The sequence below is a fragment of the Sus scrofa genome, chromosome X (genome assembly GCF_000003025.6).
Source record: "Sus scrofa isolate TJ Tabasco breed Duroc chromosome X, Sscrofa11.1, whole genome shotgun sequence".
Classification (NCBI taxonomy): Eukaryota; Metazoa; Chordata; class Mammalia; order Artiodactyla; family Suidae; genus Sus; species Sus scrofa.
The window spans coordinates 106,816-126,204 of NC_010461.5; the positions used below are offsets into that span (position 1 = coordinate 106,816).

At 53.2% G+C, this 19,389-nt stretch overlaps 1 protein-coding gene across 2 annotated transcripts; it reads right to left on the minus strand.

Annotated features, from left to right (window-relative positions):
* On the minus strand, positions 1,177-19,170 carry LOC100624032 (arylsulfatase D). 2 transcript variants are annotated; one of them, XM_021079791.1, is made up of 10 exons: positions 19,044-19,170; positions 17,527-17,676; positions 16,263-16,384; positions 15,946-16,068; positions 12,038-12,461; positions 11,531-11,667; positions 9,158-9,292; positions 5,452-5,614; positions 4,162-4,283; positions 1,177-1,731 (listed from the first exon to the last, which is right to left on the minus strand). In XM_021079791.1, exons 1-10 carry the CDS (start codon positions 19,085-19,087, stop codon positions 1,367-1,369), a joined length of 1,785 nt encoding a protein of 594 aa, XP_020935450.1. In that variant the 5' UTR covers positions 19,088-19,170; the 3' UTR covers positions 1,177-1,366. The 2 variants fall into 2 exon arrangements, with proteins under 2 accessions (XP_020935450.1, XP_020935449.1); XM_021079790.1 differs by lacking the exon at positions 19,044-19,170 and adding an exon at positions 18,218-18,801.

Here is a 19,389-nt window from a genome sequence, read left to right on the forward strand (position 1 = left end):
ATCTATGACTCGTTTGTTTGTTTTTTAAGATTCCTCAGAGAATGGAGTTCTTGCTGTGGTGCAGGGGGTTAGGAACCCAACCGCAGAGGCTTGGGTCCCTGTGAAGGCACAGGTTTGATCCCCAGCCCGGTGCAGTGGGTTAAAGGATCCGGCGTTGCCATACGGATTCAATCCCTGGCCCTGGAACATCCATATGCTGCAGGTACAGCCCTAAAATTAAAAAAAAAAAAAAAATTCTTCACATAAGTGAGATCCTACAAGATTCATCTTTCTCTGGCTGACTTATTTCACTCAGGACAATGCCCTCGAGGGCCACATGTGTTGTCACAAATGGCAGGATTTCCTTCTTTTTTATGACTGAAGAGCATTTCATTTTCCGAGTGTGCGCTTGTGTGATACGGATCCGTTTTCTTTTTTCCTGTTGTTTTCTTTATGGCTGCGCCTGCGGCATATGGAAGTTCCCAGTCTACAGGCTGAATCAGAGCTGCATCTGTGACCTACTCCACAGCCACGGAAACACAGGATCTGAGCTGCATCTGTGACCAGAGCAATGCTGGATCCTTAACCCACGGAGTGAGGCCAGGGATCAAACCCACATCCTACGGACACTATCTTGAGTTCTTAACCCACTGAGCCACAGTGAGAACTCCTCAACCATTATTAATGCATGAATTTGCCTCAATATCATTGATCCCATATTATAGTAATACGTAGTCTGTCTTCCATAGATGCATTTGCCAAGTTGATACATGAGTTCGGTACAGTCATGGAGAAACAGCTCTCCCAAAGCTATTCTTTTTTTTTTTTTTTTTTGTCTTTTTGCCTTTTCTAGGGCTGCTCCTGCAGCATATGGAGGTTCCCAGGCTAGGGGTCTAATTGGAGCTGTAGCCACCTGCCTACACCACAGCCACAGCAATGCTGGATCCGAGCTGTGTCTGCAACCTACACCATAGCTCATGGCAACGACTGATCCTTAACCCACTGGGTGAGGCCAGGGATCGAACCCGCAACCTCATGGTTCCTAGTCAGATTCATTAACCACTGAGCCAGGACAGGAACGCCCCAAAGCTATTCTTAAATGCAGGGAAAAGGACAGCTTCTCTTCCCTCCAGCCTCCAAATCTGTCCCCAGCAAAGAACTGGGGTTCACTGTAGTCAGACACAAAGGGACCAAAAATGACTTCCAATGGCGTGGGACTGCTGGATCCTTGCGCAGCTCCACTTTTTATTGTTCGGGAAGCTCCCGGGAGGCTGCACGAGCTCACGATCCCACCAGGCAGGAGGGTGCAGTGTCCCTCGCCTCCTCAAACTCCCGCGGCATCTCTGACTTTCTGGTGACGTCACCCAGCCAGGAGGACTGGGCGCCGTCAAGCCTCCCTGAGGGCTGGGTCCTGGCTGCAGGAGCAGAAGGGGAAGTGCCCGCAGCACGGCTGCAGCCAGGGCTTCCACGCGATGCGACCCGGGGACAGCTGCGGGGGCACGGGGCTCAGGGTCCTCCTGTGCTCGCGCACCGCCTGCTCCACCCTGGCCAGCACCGCGCCGTACAGGGGCTCCGAGCCGGGGGCCAGGGGCTGGGCCTCTGAGGGGTCCCCGGAGAGGTCGAAGAGCAGAGGGGGGTCGTGGTGGGTGACGCCCGGCCCGGAGCACGGGCACAGGCCGTGGCCGTAGCAGGCCCCCGCTCCCTCGGGGTGCAAGCGGGGTGTGACGTAGTGGACCTTCCAGAGCCTTCCGCCTGGATGCAAAGAGGTTTGGGGTAGGGGAGGGCATCAATCAGGGCCGGAGAAGCCCGGTCCCTGCACACCTGGCCAGGTGTCAGCCCTGGGGAATCCTCCGCAACAGCCCACAGGCCAGGAGGGGGAGGCACGGAAGGGTTGGGCAGCGTGGGTCCTGCATGATCGCTGTCAAATCAGTGCGCGCGCCCGTGTGTGCACGCGCGCGCGCAATTCTTACCAATGGCATCTTTTTCCGTCTCTTCACATTTTCTCCTTGGCCGAGTCAAGTAAAAAAGAATTAAACTTTACACCTGTTTTCCTGCGGTACCACTTCTGAGTGGGCCCCTGGAACCTTGTGAACTTGTGTCATGGGGGGAAGATTTCTCATCTCACTTCCTGCTGCCCCTCGTGTGGTTCCTACAAACCCAGGCAGGGAGGCAAAGGGCCCTCTGGCCAGGTGCTCAGGGGCTCCCCTGGGGATTAGGATAACAGATACCCTTAGCCTATGCTTATCCTTTCTATTTTTGTTTGCTGTTTCCTTCCTTTTTTTTTTTTTTTGCTTTTTTTTTTTGCTTTTTAAGGTCACCCCTGCGGCATATGGAAGTTCCCAGGCTCTGGGTCAAATCAGAGCTGCAGCTTCAGGCTTATGCCACAGCCACAGCCACTCAGGATCTGAGCCACGTCTGTGACCTACACCACAGCTCACGGCATCACCAGATCCTTAACCCACTGAATGAGCCCAGGGATCGAACCCATATCCTCACGGATACTAGTCGGATTCGTTTCCGCTGTGCCACAACTGGAACTCCTTCCTTCTTACTTTTATTTTTAAAATTTATTTTATTGAAATACTGGTGATTTGCAGTGTTGCACACCCGGTATTACTTTTATACCCAGAAGCAAGGAAGTTAGGCCAACTGCGTGGTGGGGCAAGGTCTTGCTAGGACCTCAAGGGGTTCAGGTGGATGCACCTGGGACAATAACAGCCAATCAGAGGAAGGCACTGGGACTGGACCCACACATCCCTTTCCCATAAATAGGGCCAGTGTCAGCATCATCCCCCTTGAGATAGCAAGTGAATGTTCTCATCTTGTGAAAAAAGGACTAGCTCCATGAGAGTGTTTCACGTGTCCATGTGGCCAGGCGAAGGGGCACAGGTATGGGGACAAACACTAGTCTACGTATCCCCTGGGAGGTTTTTTTTTTTTTTTTTTTTTTTAAAGATGAGACTAACATTGAAAGTAATAGATGTGGAGGTGACCTGATGGCCCTCTACGGTGTGGGTGGGCCTTACCCAATCAGTTGAAGGACTTTAAAAAAAGAAAAAGACAGAGGCCTCCCAACGTGGAAGGAATTCTGCCTCCAGAGTGCAGCACAGACATTCTGCCTGAGTCTCCAGCCTTTGTAGTCACAAAGGCAACATCAGCTCCCGCCAGGCTGCCATGAAGATCACAGACTCAACAGTCCCCATAACCTCGTCAGCCAGTACGACTGTCATCCAGCTATCGACGTATCAATTCATCTATCTAATCGTCTACTGATCACCTTTCTATCATCTCTTTCTTACCTACATTTTCACCTGTCTCCCATCTATTACCTTTATCTATCTATTATCTATCATCTCTGTTTATCTATATCTCCACATTATCATCTCTGCATCTATGTACATCTTTTCATCTGTGTAGCATCTTTCTGTCATGATCAGTCGTCGATCATTTATCTGACCATGAGCTATCTATAGCTTTCTCTCTGTATGTATCTAAACAATTATATCTATTCATCTAATATTTGTCTGTATCTATTTCTCTATTCACCTATCACATCATCTTTTTCATCTACCTATTGCTATATATTTACTTACCATGACTCTGTCCATCCATCCACCTACCCAACCATCCATCCATGTCCCCCTCCATTTCTGTCCATCCACTCCATCCATCCACTCATCTATGCATGCATGCATCCATCTGTCCTTCTGTCCATCCATCTGTCCATCAATCATCCATCCATCATCTACCCATCCATCCATCCATTCATCTTCCATCCATCATCCATCCATCCATCATCAATCCATCCATCCATCATCCATCCACCCACCTACATTCATCCATCATCCATCCATATATCCATCAATCCACTCATCTATCCATCCACCCACCCATCCATCCATCCATTCATCTTCCATCCATCATCCATGCATGCATCATCCATGCATCCATCCATCATCCATCCATCTATCCATCAATCCACCCATCCATCCATCCACCCACCCATCCATCTATCCATCCATCCATCCATTTACTCATCCATCCATCCATCCACCATCCATCCACTCATCCATCCACGCACCCATCCATCCCTCTACCCACCACCTGTCCTCTGGGTTCCGTTTCTCCGGGGAGCTCTGGCCAGTACAAGCCCCCTGTGTCAGGGACGCGGCGTGTACTCACTGTCCTTGTCGTGCCAGCGTGCGGCGTGGAGGTGCTCCCCGCAGTAGTGAAACAGGAACTCGTGGGCCGAGTGCTCGGCCTCTCCCTGCAGCAAGGGCACCAGGCTCCGGCCATCGATCACCCTGAGTGAGTGAAGAGACCACAGGAGGGAATCAGAACCAGGACGCTCAAGCCACATCTTGGACCTGGGACCCTGAACGTGCCAAGGCTGCCAGGTCCCCAGATAACAGCAGAGCAGAGGTCAGCGGTCTCATTGAGGATGCCCACACTGCAGGCAGCACTTCATGCTCAGAACACACACACCGTTGTGGCTCCAAATATCAACACCAGGTCGTCTTAAATTCCAGCCAGACTGCCCGGGCCCCTAGGCGGACCACGAGGGCAGCAGAACCTTTGAAAACCTAACACACCCCAAGATACGTTGTCACATGTGCAAAGCGACAGGACAAAGGAAGCCACCGATGGACCTGTGACTGGATGGGCCTTCCTTACGCCTTATCGTTGTATTTATTTCTTTATTTTTCTTTTTAGGGAAAAATAGAGGGAAGTTCCCTGTCTAGCAGTCGAATCGGAGCTGCAGCAGAGACCTACAGCACAGCCACAGCAATGCCAGATCCGAGCCACACGTGCAACCTATGCTGCAGCTTGTGGCAGCACCAGATCCTTAATCCACTGAGCAAGCCCAGGAATCAAACCCACACCCTCATCAATACTAGTCAGGTTCTTAACCCACAGAGCCACAGTGGGAACTCCTAGTTATTACCTTAAATGAAGTAAAATCAAATCTCTATCAAAATATTCACTTTGGGGAGTTCCCGTCGTGGCTCAGTGGTTAACGAATCCGACTGGGAACCATGAGGTTGCGGGTTCGGTCCCTGCCCTTTCTCAGTGGGTTAAGGATCTGGTGTTGCTGTGAGCTGTGGTGTAGGTTGCAGACTCGGCTTGGATCCCACATTGCTGTGGCTCTGACGTAGGCTGGCGGCTGTAGCTCTGATTAGACCCCTAGCCTGGGAACCTCCACAGGCCACAGGAACGGCCCTAGAGATGGCAAAAAGACAAAAAGACCAAAAAAAAAAAACCCTGCAAACGAGTAGTTTGACCCAGCAGGTCACTTAAGTTCATGTTTTACTGAGTGTGGTCATTTCACACCAGGCAGTCCCCTCCCTTTGAAGATGCTGAGAATTTTCTAAATGCTCTCCCAGTGTTGCAGGTTTTCTCCCCTAAAATAGGGAAGAGGGAGGCAGGGAGATCTCAGGAATTGGGGAGCAGGTGGTCTCATGATACAGGTACCTGTCCTGGGGCACCTGGCCACCGCCCAGCTGGACCACGGTGGGGAAGATGTCCATCAGGCTGGTGGGCTCCTGGATCACGCGGCCGGCCGGCAGCACCCCGGGCCACCGGAATATCCCAGGGACGCGGATCCCGCCTTCCCAGCCGCCCATGCCTTTGCCACCTGGAAGGCAATGATGTCATTAGGCTCCTCCAGGAGATGGTCCTGTCTGCAACACACCTGGGGGCACCTGTGTGTCTGTACCTAGACACCTGCAGAGAGAAATGCATAGTGGGGAGTTCCCGCTGTGGCTCGGTGGGTTAAGAACCCGACTAGGATCCATGAGGACATGGGCTCCATCCCTGGCTCCGCTCAGTGGGTTAAGGATTCGACGTTGCCGTGAGCTGTGGTGTACGTTGAAGATGTGGCTTGGATCTGGTGTTGCTGTGGCTGTGGTGTAGACCTGCAGCTGCAGCTCTGATGTGACCCCTAGCCTGGGAACTTCCATATGCTGCAGGTGTGGCCCAAAAAGCAAAATAAATGAAAAATAAATAAAGGCACAGTGGGGCAGCCTGGAGGTCCCCAGATCAGTAGAAACCACGGTTCTAGCACCTTGTCACTTCCCCAGCAGCACGTGAGGCCCACCTCTCCACAACCCCATGAAATCGGTCAGTCTTTGTAGCCGCCTCCATAAATGGGGGGTAGGAGGTGTGCCTTCAGAGGCAGAACTAGCTCTGGGATTTCATACGTATGGATGGTGGGCTGCCTTCACTGACGAACTTCCTCTTTATTTCTGGATGGATGGGCAGACAGAGATATGGGTGGGTGGGTGGGTGATGAATGGATGATGGATGGGTGGATGGACAGATGGATGGATGGACGGATGGGCAGACAGGTGGATGGATGGATGATGGCTGCATGATGGATGGATGGATGGGTGGGTGGATGGATGGATGGGCGGGTGGGTGGGTGGGTGGATGGATGGGTGGGTGGGTGGGTGGATGGATGGATGGATGGGTGGGTGGGTGGATGGATGATGGGCGGGTGGATGGATGGATGGGTGGATGGACAGATGGGCGGACAGGTGGATGGACAGATAGATGGATGGATGGATGGGTGAATGGATGGGTGGACAGACAGATGGATGGATGGATGGATGGATGAATAGGTAAATGGATGGGTGGATGGATAGATGGGTGGATGGATGGATGATGGATGCATGATGGATGGATAGTGGATGGGTGGATGGATGAACGGATGGACAGGTGGATGGACAGATGAATGGATGGATGGGTGAATGGATGGGTGGATGGACGGATGGATGGATGGATGGATGGAAGGATAGGTAAATGGATGGGTGGATGGATGCATGATGGATGGACAGTGGATGGGTGGATGGATGAATGGATGGACAGGTGGATGGACAGATGAATGGATGGATGGATAGATGGATGGGTGAATGGATGGGTGGATGGACGGATGGACAGACGGATGAGCAGATGGGAGGATGGACAAGAGGATGGACAGATGGATGGGAACCTGCCTTATCCTCTCCAAGCTCTTCATCCTTCCTTCCACCTGTTTCCTTACTGCCCTCAGCTATTTCTAAGATGACCTTCTCAGCGACCTCTGGCAATGCCTTGGGACCCAGACTGGCTCCTGAACAAACTCGAATAATGATCAAGCATAAGGCAACATGCTGTTATTCCCTACGAAGTTGGCACCTGGGAATGAAACAATTGTAAATTGCAATGGGAGAATTTTAAACAGAGAGAGACTGTTCAGAATCTCACTCAAGAAATGCTTCTTTCCTGGAGGTAGCATTTTAACGCTCTCGCATTCATCTTCTAGGGCTGTATAACCGTTATTGCAGCCTCAGCAGCTGACAACAACCCCCTAGTTATTAGGTGTTTGCTGTGTAGGTGGCAAGTTTGGCATGGCTTGGCAGGGTGGTCCCTTGTGGGTTAGAGAGTCTGAGATCAACATGTTTGCAGAGTGTAGGTTTGTAGGATACGAGTGTTGAGAACAATGCGATTTGACTGTAAATGGACCCATGTCATATTGGTGTTGCATAGGACGGATGGGCAGATGGATCATGCCCAAGTTTATGCAGTTGTTGGAAAAATCCAGGTCACAGTGCTTGTATGACTGAGGCCCCTGTGACATCTTTGGGATGTGTATGGCGGATGGGCGGAAAGATTCATGTGTCCAAGTTTATGCAGTTGCTGGAAAAATCCGGGTCACGGTGGTTGTAGGACCGAGGTGCCCATGACATCTTGGGGTTGTACATGGCCGATGGGAGGAAAGATTCAGGTCCAAATTTGTTCAGTTGTTGGAAAAATCCAGATCACGGTGGTTTTTGGCCTGAGGTCACCGTTTCCTTGCTGACAGGGTCACCCTCTGCATTTCTTCTCACATACAGCGGCCCCTCCAGCCTCAAAGCATCGACAGGTGGTTGAGTTCGTCTCATGTTTCAAATAGATCTGATTTCTCCTTTTCCATCAGCTGGAGAAAGCTCTTGGCAGTCAAGACTTTGTGGGATTGGATCAGGCCCACCCAGCAAATCTCTTGCCTTCCTAGAAGTCACCTGTGACTTCTCTGTTGGACCTGCGATCACGGCAGCGACAGCTCATCAGAGTCACAGAGGCCACAAGAAAGGAAGGAGCATTTTTCTAGGGCCATTTTTACAACCTCGCCAACCACAAGCACATACATGTGTGTGTCCCCAAATGAAAAAGATCATTTGGTGGTTTTCTCGTTTTTCCCAGTTGTTCTGTCCACAAAGTCACTATAGCTGCTGAATTAGTGAATATAGAGCTTTGACTCTTAGGAGAAAGTTGGGGTTAGTTGGGGTTAGGGTCCTGGGAGCCTCTGGTCACTATATTTTCATCAGTCCGTCAGTACATAACCCTGTTGTGTCGCTTCTGTTTCAAGACACCTGATTAAATAGATATTGTTGACTTATTCACATTGAGCTTATCCGACACATGCATTTTCTCCGTTAGGCACATGGCAGCCTTCTTGTGCTTAGAAGCGGTAGACAGCACTTTTGCACCGTGCGTGGGGGCATTTCAAACGGCAAAAGCATCAACCAAAAAACACATGGATGCAAAAACATGGCACTCAGTAGGGTATGAAATGGACACAGCTTTATCATCTGGAGCTGGGATGAGACTTATAATAATAACTTTAAATGGAATATAAGCTATAAAAATATTGAATCACTATGCTGTATACCTGAAACTCACAATATTGTAAATCAACTATACTTAAAAAAAAGAAATTCCCCCCCCCTTTTTTTGGCCACACCTGTGGCCTGTGAAAGTTCCCAGGCCACGGATGGAACCTGAACCATAGCAGTGGCCACACTGGATCCTCAACCACTAGGCCACCGGAAACTCTAAGAAATTCCCTTTGAATAAGCTGTAAGGATTATTATACAACACAGGAAAAGTAACCAATGTTTTATAATAACTTCCAATAGAGTATCTATGAAAACACTTAATTTTTTTTTTTTTTTAATGGCCACACCTGCGGCATATGGAAGTTTCCAGGCTAGGGGTTGAATCGGAGCTACAGCTGCCGGCCTACACCACAGCCCCAGCAACACGGGATCCTTAACCCTCTGAGTGAGACCAGGGATCAAACTTGCATCTTCATGGAGACCATGCTGGTGGATGGCCTCTCACTGCTCACGTTTCTGTCCTTGAAACCCAACGGCCTTACCTCTGTATATCCCATTCCATCCGCCCAGCTGGACGTGCCCATCTATTGCCTCCAGGTGTCCCCCGTGATCAGAGGTGAAGTACGTGAGCGTCGTGTTTTTCAACCCATGTTCTTCGATGGCGTTAAGAATGTCCCCTTTACAGAACAATGAAACGTGTCAGGGAAGCGTCAATAAAACGGCATCTGCAAATTCAACACAACCCCACTTTCTGAATATACATCACTGCTTGCCACTTAAGAAAAAGGAGCCACAGGGAGTTCCCAGGGTGGCTCAGTGGTCACAAACCCGACTAGTAACGGTGAGGATGCAGGTTCGATCCCTGGCCTCGCTCAGTGGGTTAAGGATCCAGTGTTGCCGTGAGCTGTGGTGTAGGCTGCAGACGTGGCTCGGATCCTGTGTTGCTGTGGCTGCGGCGTAAGCCTGAAGCTGCAGCTCCAATTCGACCCCCAGCCTGGGAACTTCCACATGTGGCAGGTGTGGCTCCCCCCCCCAAAAAAAAAGAAAAAAAAAAAGAAAAAAGGAACCACAGTCACCAGGAGACCATCAATATCCATGTAAGCGCCCCGTGGGACGGTACAGCTATGCTTTCTGACCCTGCAGGATTCTGAATCTTGCTTGCAAAGCCGTCACCAATATAGAAAATAGAAGAAACACTTCAAGCCCGTAGGTCACCCATGGAATGTTTCCAAACGCTCTGTTTGCACGTGTACACATGTCAAAAAAAAAAAAAAAAAAAAAAGGCATGTATGCAGAGTTCCCTGGTGGCCTGCCAGTTGGGGATCCGGCGTTGTCACTGCTGTGGCCGGCGTTCAATCCCTGCCTGGGAACTTCTGCATGCCACAGGTGAGGCCAAAAAGAAAAAGAAAAAAAAAAAGTGTGTGCAAGGGGAAATGGTGAGAAAAGAGGGATGTGGCAAGTGCCTGTCTACACGGCAGGAAGCCAGAGCCCTGAGCATCAGTGTGTGTTGGCCAAAGGGAGTCAAGACACAGCAGGTGCAGGCAGCTGTCTGTAAACCAAGCAGTCACGTTCCCGCCTGGGGACCCCATGGACGTGAAAAATACAGAAAGTAAAGATTTTTCACACACCCCCCCCCGGGGGGGCGTGGGCAGCAGTGAAAATGCAGTATTTTGCAAACATTGTGTCATCCACCTTCCTATTTGGAGGGGTGTTGGCCGCTTCCTCTGGCCCGATGTTGCACCCTGCAGGTCCCAGCACGTGCTATGATAAATTGCAAGGATTTCCACGTCCACGTTTTAAGGGTCACCTCCTCAGAGAAGCTGGTTTCCTGCAGGCTTTCTCGAAGCCACGGAAGAAAAGTGACTTTAGGCCATTGCTCTGAACAATAGCATTAATGGTCTACTTTGGGGGATGGCCCAGGATGGCTTTTGTTATTTTTAAAAATTTGGGGGGCTTGTCCATGGCATGCGGAAGTTCCCGGGCCGGGGATCAAACCCAAGCCACCGCAGTGACCGGAGCCACTAGCGTCACACACAACGCTGGATCTTTAACCTGCTGCTCCACAGGGGAACTCCCCATGGTGGCTTTAAATCCCAGAGTTTAGAAGGACGAGTTTATGTAAAAGTAGCCTAACAAATTGGAAAGGCAAGGGGGTGGTTAAAAAAAATGAAATCATAGCCGTGCAGCAGCATATGGATGGACCTAGAGATTCTCAGAGGAACTGAAGCGAGTCAGCCAGAGAAAGTCAAGTATCATATGAGACCACTTTTAGGTGGAATCTAACATACGACACAAATGACCTTAAAGAACAGAGAAAGACTCCCAGAGAGAACAAACCTGTGGCTGCCAAGGGGGATTGATGCGTTGGGAGGTGGGGATTAGCAGGGGCGAAGGGTTATATAGAGAATGGATATAAACCCGCTCCTGCTGGAAAGCACGGGGAACGCTATTCAATATCCTGTGATAAACCATCACGGAAAAGAATGGGAAAAAGGGAGTTCCCATCGTGGCTCAGTAGTTAGCGAATCCGACTAGGAACCATGAGGTTGCGGGTTCGATCCCTGAGCTTGCTCAGTGGGTGAAGGATCCGGCATTGCCATGAGCTGTGGTGTAGGTTGCAGATGCGGCTCGGGTCCCGTGTTGCTGTGGTTTGTGGTGCAGGCTGGTGGCTGGAGTTCCAATTCGACTCCCAGCCTGGGAATTTCCATAGGTCGCAGGTGCAGCCCTAAAAATAAATAAGTAAATAAATCAATAAAATAAAATAAAATGGGAAAGCCAGAAGGAGCACACGAAGGATATGGAAGACCCTTCTTCTTCTCTGTCTTTCATTCTGGTTCCTGGCGAGACAGCCAACCTGCTGTCACGCTGTCGAGGTGAGGTCAGGACGGGCCGCGCGCGGCTGAGCTTCCACTTACCCACAAGGCCGTCCATCTCCTCCACGTTGTCGCCATAGAGGCCGTGCTGACTTTTCCCCTGGAACTCTTTGGTGGTCATGAGGGGCACGTGGACGTGGAGCAGGGAAACAAAGAGCAGGAATGGACCAGGCTTATGTCTGCAAGAAGAAGGAAGAGCAGCTTTCACGTGTCGGAGCATCGCCTGTGGGCCGTGACCTCGCAGCAGAGGCTCCGGTGTTGGAAACCCGTCCGCCCGCGAATGAGGAATCCTCCTTCTTCTTCCTCTTCCTCCTGCCTCTCCTCCTTCTCCTCTTTTGGGGGCGCCCATGAAATGCAGACGTTCTGGGGACAGGGATCGAAGCCAAGCCACAGCAGTGGCCACACCTGAGCCTTAACCTGCGGCAGCACCAGGAACGCCCAAGGTGGGCGTTCCTCAAACGCATCTGCTTGACGCAACCCCGCGGATGACAACGAGGCTCAGACGCTCGGAGAGCTCCGCTCCCGCTTCCGACGGGATCGTGTCATTACCGCTGGATGAAGGACAGCGCTTCCCCGCTCAGAAGCCGGGCCGTGCTTTCCAAAGCCATGGGCTGCTCCACCACGTCGTGGTTCCTCATGAGGATGCAGTTCCAGCGGCGGACGAACCCCAGGCTGGCGAACCAGGAGCCGAAGAACAGCAGGACCAGGCTGGCCGCACCCCAGACGAATTTCCAGGGAACGGAGATGAGCCCGAGGGTCTTGCCGGCCGCCACCGTGAGCACCCCCAGCGCCATCATCTGCGTGGAGAGCCAAAGCCGCCCCCCCAGGGCCACGGCCACTTGCGGGGGCCAGCCTGGGTGACATTCGCTGACCAGCGTGAACGGCATGCCATAGAAGTAGTCGAACCCGTGGTTCAGGGGGTGGTGGCAGTGGTCAGTGCGGGATTCACAGTTGACGCCCTGGTGCCATTTTCCTGAAGAGGAAAGCAAGACACTTAAAAAAAAACCAAAATAAAACAGGAGTTCCCGTCATGGCTCAGTGCTTAATGAATCTGACGAGGAATCATGAGGTTGCAGGTTCGATCCCGGGCCTTGCTTAGTGGGTTAAGGATCCGGCGGTGCCATGAGCTTTGGTGTAGGTTGCAGACGCGGCTCGGATCTGGCGTGGCTGTGGCTGTGGCATAGGCTGGCGGGTACAGCTCCGATTTGATCCCTAGCCCGGGAACCTCCATATGCCATGGGAGTGGCCCTAGAAAAGGCAAAAAGACAAAAAAAAAAAAAAATTAATGAAATAAATACATAAATAAATAAATAAACAAAACAAAAAAAGACTTGCAGTTTCCAAGGGGGAATGGGGGGTGGGATGGACAGGGAGTTTGGGGTTCCTAGATGCAAAGCCGTATATACAGAATGGATAAACTAGTGTATATAAAACCACCTTGATATGACAAACTCCTCAAGCCTCCCCTCTAATTCGAAAAGATCCGTGCACCCCAATGTCCACAGCAGCACGATGTCCAATAGCCCAGACATGGAAGCCACCGAAATGTCCATCAACAGGAGAAGGGGTAAAGACGTGGTCCATATTCACAATGGAGTACTACTCAGCCATAAAAAAGAATGGAATCGTGCCATTTGCAGCAACATGGATGCCACTAGAGATTCTCACAGTAAGTCAAGTCAGTCAGAAAGAGAAAGACAAATATATGATATCACTTTCATGTGGAATCTAAAATATGGCACAAAGGATCCTATCTACGCAATAAAAAAGATTCAGACCTGGAGGACAGACGTGTGGTTGCCAAGAGGGAGGGGGAGGCAGTGGGCTAGACGGGGAGGTTGGGGTTCGTAGATGCCAACTAGGACATTGAGAATGGAGAAGCCGTGAGGTCCTGCTGTGCAGCACAGGGACCTCTGTCCAGTCTCCTGGGATAGACCCGGATGGAAGAGAATATGAGAAAGGGAACGGATATCTACATATGCCTGGGTCCCTTTGCTGGACAGCAGACATGGACACAACCCTGTACGTCAACTATAATAAAAATACAAATTTTAAAAATACCCTTAAGGGACTCTATCTGATAGGAATCACCTTCTGAGAATAATTTGGATGTTCCGATGAAAAGGCAACATTTGAAAGAGAAAAGGAATAATAGAAATTTGAAAAAGAAACACAGCCAACGGGTTGACGATACTGCCGTGTAAAGGCACCCTTTATGCTTCGTGAATTAACGAATCCACATAAGGATATTGACTTGGGGATTAAAGGTATTGGAGCTTTACCGGAGCCTCTGGCATTAAGAGATTGCAACCCTAGACCATTCTACTATTAAATAATTTTACAAAATGTAATAGTTTTTTTTTTTTTTCTGTCTTTTCTAGGGCCGCACCCTCGGCGTATGGAGGTTCCCAGCTATGGGTCGAATCGGAGCTCTAGCCACAGCAACACCAGATTCGAGCCACGTCTGCGACCTACACCCCAGCTCACGGCAACGCCGGATCCTTGCCAAAGGGAGGCCAGGGATCAAACCCGCAACCTCATGGTTCCTAGTCGGATTCGTTAACCACTGCGCCACGAACGGGAACTCTGATTTTGTTTTTTAACCTAAAAAAAAAGTAGGAGTTCCCATCGTGGCTCAGTGGTTAACGAATCCGACTAGGAACCATGAGGTCGTGGGTTCAACCCCTGGCCTTGCTCAATGGGTTAAGGATCTGGCGTTGCCATGAGCTGTGGTATAGGTCGCAGACACAGGTCAAACCCCGAGTTGCTGTTGCTCTGGTCGCTGCTGTGGCGCAGGTTCAATCCCTGGCCCAGGAACTTCCACGTGCCACACCCACGGGGAAAAGAAAAAAACTTGATAAGGGAAGTTGGCTCTTCAACAACCCAGGACAGAGCAGAAGTAGCAGGCTTCCTCCACTAACTGCTGCACAAAACCCCCTCAGAGGTATTTTTTTCTGAAGGCAATAACTTTGACTGCCCTAGAGGGAGCACAGGAGAAAAACCGTGTCTCACATTCCCAAGAAGATCCAAGCATTGCGTTGTCTGTTCACGTTCTGTTAATTCCTTGTGCCGCAAACCCTCAGCCAGCTCACCTGCCTGCTGCAGAACAGCCCAGAACAGGCTCTGACCTGCGATTTGCCCCAAATGCCAAGTGGAGAAGTGAAACCAGGTCCCCCTCCCCCACTCACCAACCGTCTCCAGAACCTGTAGGAACCTGTGCCTGTTCCAAACCCAGGGATCTATGTACCTTTCCTGTTTAAGGAAACAAAAACACTGGGGTGGGGTGAGGATTGTGGAGAAGAAAATGCAATGGAAGGACCTCCCACCTGCAAAGTTTTCTGCCCTTTGATTTTTTTTTTCTTTCTTTTTTTTTTAAGGGCTGCACCTGCGGCATATGGAGGTTCCCGGGCTGGGGGCGAATGAGAGCTGCAGCTGCCGGTCTACACCACAGCCACAGCAACTGGGAATCCAAGCCACATCTTCAACTCACACCACAGCTCACGGCAATGTGGGATCCTTAACCCACTGAGTGGGGCCATGGATAAACCCTCATCCTCATGGAGACTACGTGTGGGGTCCTTAACCTGCTGAGCCACAACGGGAACTCTCTGTTTGATTTATTTTTTTTTTTTTTGGCCTCAGGTTTTCAGAGGGGGTGTGGCCATTGAGGGAAAGATAACCTGGGAAATTTGGGGCCAATCCCAAGAGGACATTGATTTGTCCAGAGAACGAAAGAACCTAATGGACCAGAGTTTGAACAAAAATGACTCTTCAGGAGTTCCCCTGGTGGCTCAGCGGGTTCGATTCCTGACCTCCTTCAGTGGGTTAAGGTGCCAGGTTGCCACAAGCTGCAGTGTAGGTTGCAGGTGTGACTCACATCTGGCGTTGCTATGACTGCTGTAGGCCAGCAGCTGTAGCTTGGATTCAACGCCTAGCCTGGGAACTTCCATATGCTGCAGGTGTGGCCCTAAAAAGAAATAAAAATTTTAAAAATTAAAAAAAAAAAACGAACACCAAATGAGTCTTCAAGGACAAGTTGCCAACCAAGAGCAATCAGGGGGATCAGGTGCCAGATTTGGGTTCTTTTTTTTTTTTTTTTTTTTTTTAGGGTGGCACCCAAGGCATATGGAGGCTCCCAGGCTAGGGGTGGAATTGGAGCTGCAGCTGCCAGCCTACACCACAGCCACAGCAATGCCAGATCCGAGCAGCATCTGCAGCCTACACCACAGCTCATGGTAACACCAGATCCTTAAACCCACTGGGCGAGGCCAGGGATCACACCCACAACCTCGTGGTTCCTAGTTGGATTTGTTTCCACTCCGCCAGGGCGGGAACTCCAAATTGGGGTCTGACACAGAAACCCCCCCCTCCCCCCGCGCGCCCCACAGGAACTGTCAGGTGCTTCTGATCCCCAAACTTCCCCATCACAGAAGGACTGGGTGTCACCATCTGCGCACCGATGAGGCCCGTGGCGTAGCCTTGCCGCTGCAGGATCCTGGCAAAGGTGGTCTCATTCTGGGGGAGTCCGCCTGAGCCCCCATTCCACCGCAGGACGCGGTACCCGTGGGTGGCATCCATGCCTGGGGAGCGGAGGAGAGAGGCAGCTGTGGTTTCCCGAGAGGTTCGCCCCCCGGGACCCTGCCCCCCTGCCCGAGCACGCTCTGCCGTGCCTGCAGTGGGTCTGGGTTGTCACAAGTTGGGGAGACTACTGTCCAGCGGGAGGAAACCCCCCAACAGGGCACAGGCGGGCCCGACGCAGCGCCTTTCCACCGACCTGATCTGAGCGCGTGTCTGCCCGTGAGGAAGGCGGCCCGGCTGGGGGTGCAGACGGGGGCGGCCGCCAGGTGCTGGGTGAGCCTCACGCCTTCCTCCGCAAGCCGGTCGATATTCGGCGTCCTGAGCAAGGCGCACAGACGTCACGGTGACACACAGTGACACAGAAGTCACGGTTGGGGGCGGGGGGGGGCGCGTGGCTCACGGGGCCGTGTGAGCCGACGCGTGCGCTTAGGCGCGTCCCCGCGCTGAAAGGCGCTGGGACAGACTGCGTCCCTATTATTTTTAGGGACTTTTCTAGGCTTTATAGTTACTTGAGTTGTGTCCCCTGTGGGGCCGCTGGACGCACCCCCCCCCAAAAGCTTGGTTCAGAGGGGGCGGCTGATGATCCATCACACACACGCACACACGCGCACGCACACACACGGTCACACACACACATACCCCCCAAAAGGCTTTTGAGAGACTTCCTGGTCACCCAAGGAGGCTGCTTTCCGGGGAGAGCACCACGGGCTCCCACAAGGTGAGATGGCGAGAGAGCTGGACAGGAGAGCGGCCTGGGGTTTCCCTGGGGTGCGGGCGCAGGGCCAGGGTGAGGGGTCCCGCCCAGCAGGGGCTGCTGTGCTTTGAATTTCCCACGAGCCCCAGAGGAAGGAGCAGCAGGCTTTCTTATCAGCTCGTCCAAAGGGACCACCCAGGGACAAGGCAGCGAAGTTAGGTCCCAAGGCCGGCAGCAGTGAGACGCCAAGAAGCCGAGGGGGTAGTCTCCCTTCCAACCAGGAGCCCCAACATCATTGGGCTCCCACCCGCAAGAAAGGCCACCCAGTGACTCCCACGGGGCAGTAGGTCTCCCCAACTTCCGAGGTGGGTTTTTAGCGTCAAAAGCTTCAGAGTTGAATTAGGTCCCATTGGCCTAATTTTTTTTTAACTTTTTTTTTTTTTTTTCTTTTTTGCGTTTTAGGGCCTCACCTGTGGCATATGCAAGTTCCCAGGCTAGGGGTCAAATGGGAGCTACAGCTGCCAGTCTACACCACAGCCACAGCCACCTGGAACGGAACAGCGTCTGTGACCTAAGCCGCAGCGTGTGGCAACGCTGGACCCTTCACCCACTGTGAGAGACCAGGGATCGAACTCGCAACCTCGTGGTTACCAATCGGATTCGTTAACCACGGAGCCAGGACGGGGGAACCACTTGTCAGGTTCTTAACACACACAAACCCGCGTGAGCGCACACACACCCCACCCGCAGCCCCAGCCCAGGGTACCTCAGTGTGTCGTTCCCATAGCAACCGAGATCCCCAATGCCCAGATCATCCGCCATGATCAGCAGAATATTTGGTTTAAAGGCGGGACCTGCTTTGGATGCGCAAGTCGGCAGAAGCAAACACACAGTGAGTAGACCGGGCAACGACTCCCTGGAGAGAAAAACAAAAAGGGGGAGGGGGTCCTCATTTGGGATGAAAAGTCGGCCTTTCAAGCCGGATTTTGGGATTAGCCTCTCTCCCGCTCTGGGTCTCTTTGTCCCAAGGGCTGGCGTAAGAACGCGCGCCGCAGAAAACTTGGAACGGCCAGTTTTGTGTTTTGAAAGTCACAGTCGGCCAAAATTCGGAATGAAGCCACTTGAGTTAAGCCCTCACTGAAGGACGGGCTGCGACAGGCAGGCAGTGCCCGTTTTTCCGGGTGTCCTGAACGCGCCTTCCGCCCCCGGAGCCCCGGCGCCGCCACGGGGGAGGCGGGCCCGGGTCGGAGCAGAGGGGGGCCTACATTTTTAAAGGATACGCGTGGGAGGACAAGGACCCTAGACAGGACGCGGCGAGGGCACAGCTGTTTGGACCAAACGGTCACAGCTCGGATTTGAAAGGCCCGTGACTCGCGAGGGCTGGGGCCCCGCGCCGGTGCGTCACGGAGGTTTGGGGCGGCCCGGGGGTGGACCCCTGGCTCTCCCAGTCCCGTCACCTGGAGGGACGCGGGCCCGAGGCGCTCCGATCCCGGTTTCCGGGCTGGAAGCTCCAGGGGGTCCCGGGGCCGCCAGCAGGGCTGCCCCGTGCGCCCGCAGTCCGGAGACTGGGGTAGGGAGTGGTCTCCTGCGCTCCTGGGATAGGGTCCCGGACTGGGGTGGGGACAGGTCGTGGCCGAAGAGCGGGAGGTGGCTCGGCGGAGCTGGGGGCGAGGGTGGCGTGTGCACAGGACAGGACAGGGCTTATCTTAGTTTTGCCGGGAAGCGAGGGTTTCCAGGCTGCAGGCCGCGCTCGGGCTGGAGGGCCGGGGGCGGGGCGGGGCGGGGCGAAAAAGCCTTGGAAGGAGGACGTTGTGGCGTTTCCGGGTGGTAACGAGGAGGCGGCCACGTGGGTTCGGACAGGGCGCGTCTTAGTGCGTGGGGGAGGGGACACGGCCGCCCCCGGGACTCGGGGACGGGGAGGTTGCACGGGAAGTGCTTGGAGAGCCGGGGAGGGGCTCGGCCGCGCTCTGCCGGGGCGTGGCCTGCCAGGTCCCCTTCCTCCTCGCGGCCCTTCCCCCTCCTCCATAGGCCGTGTTCCCTTTCTCTCTACTCCTCGCTTCCCCCAGCCCCCTGTTTCGTTGGGGGAGTACTAACCCACCCAGAGCTTTCGCCTCGAGTGTGTCCAGGGCAGAGACCCGACCTCCAGCAGCGTTTTGGTGACACCAAGGCGCACGCACAGCCGGGCCTTCCCGGGGGCCCACGCTCGCTCTGGAGCTCCTCCCCCCAACTCCGCTCCCCCAGTCCCCTGATCGAGTGGGGACCGTGTCCCAGGGTCCCGCGCACCTCGCGGCGGGCGCAGCGCGTCTCCTTGGAGCGGTGGGTCCCATGGCTGAGCGCGGCCCGGAGCGCCGGACCTTGCCCCGAGAGCCCTGTGTCCCGGACCCGCCCAGGGACTTGCGCGGCGATCGGGGGTGTGGAGGGACCTCCCTCTCTGATCCGCTTAAACTCCTGGGGCCTCCGGGGAACGGATCTGGCGCACAGGTTTCTCCGGGCGGGCACTTGCCGGCGGGCACTCCCAGGAGAGTGGGGCCCAGGAGGGGCTGATTAATCCCGCTTGGCCCGGGCGCGTAAACCCCCTCTCTTCACCCCTTGCCGCGCCGCGCCCCGCCCCGCGGCAGCTCCCTCTCTC

Coding starts and splice junctions, on each gene's coding strand:
- LOC100624032 (XM_021079790.1), bottom strand. CDS start 18,786: ATGGAGGAGGGGGAAGGGCCGCGAGGAGGAAGGGGACCTGGCAGGCCA. Junction 9,293..11,530: donor GGAGATGGACGGCCTTGTGG/GTAAGTGGAAGC, acceptor TGTTCTGTAAAG/GGGACATTCTTAACGCCATC. Junction 5,615..9,157: donor ATGGAATGGGATATACAGAG/GTAAGGCCGTTG, acceptor ATTGCCTTCCAG/GTGGCAAAGGCATGGGCGGC.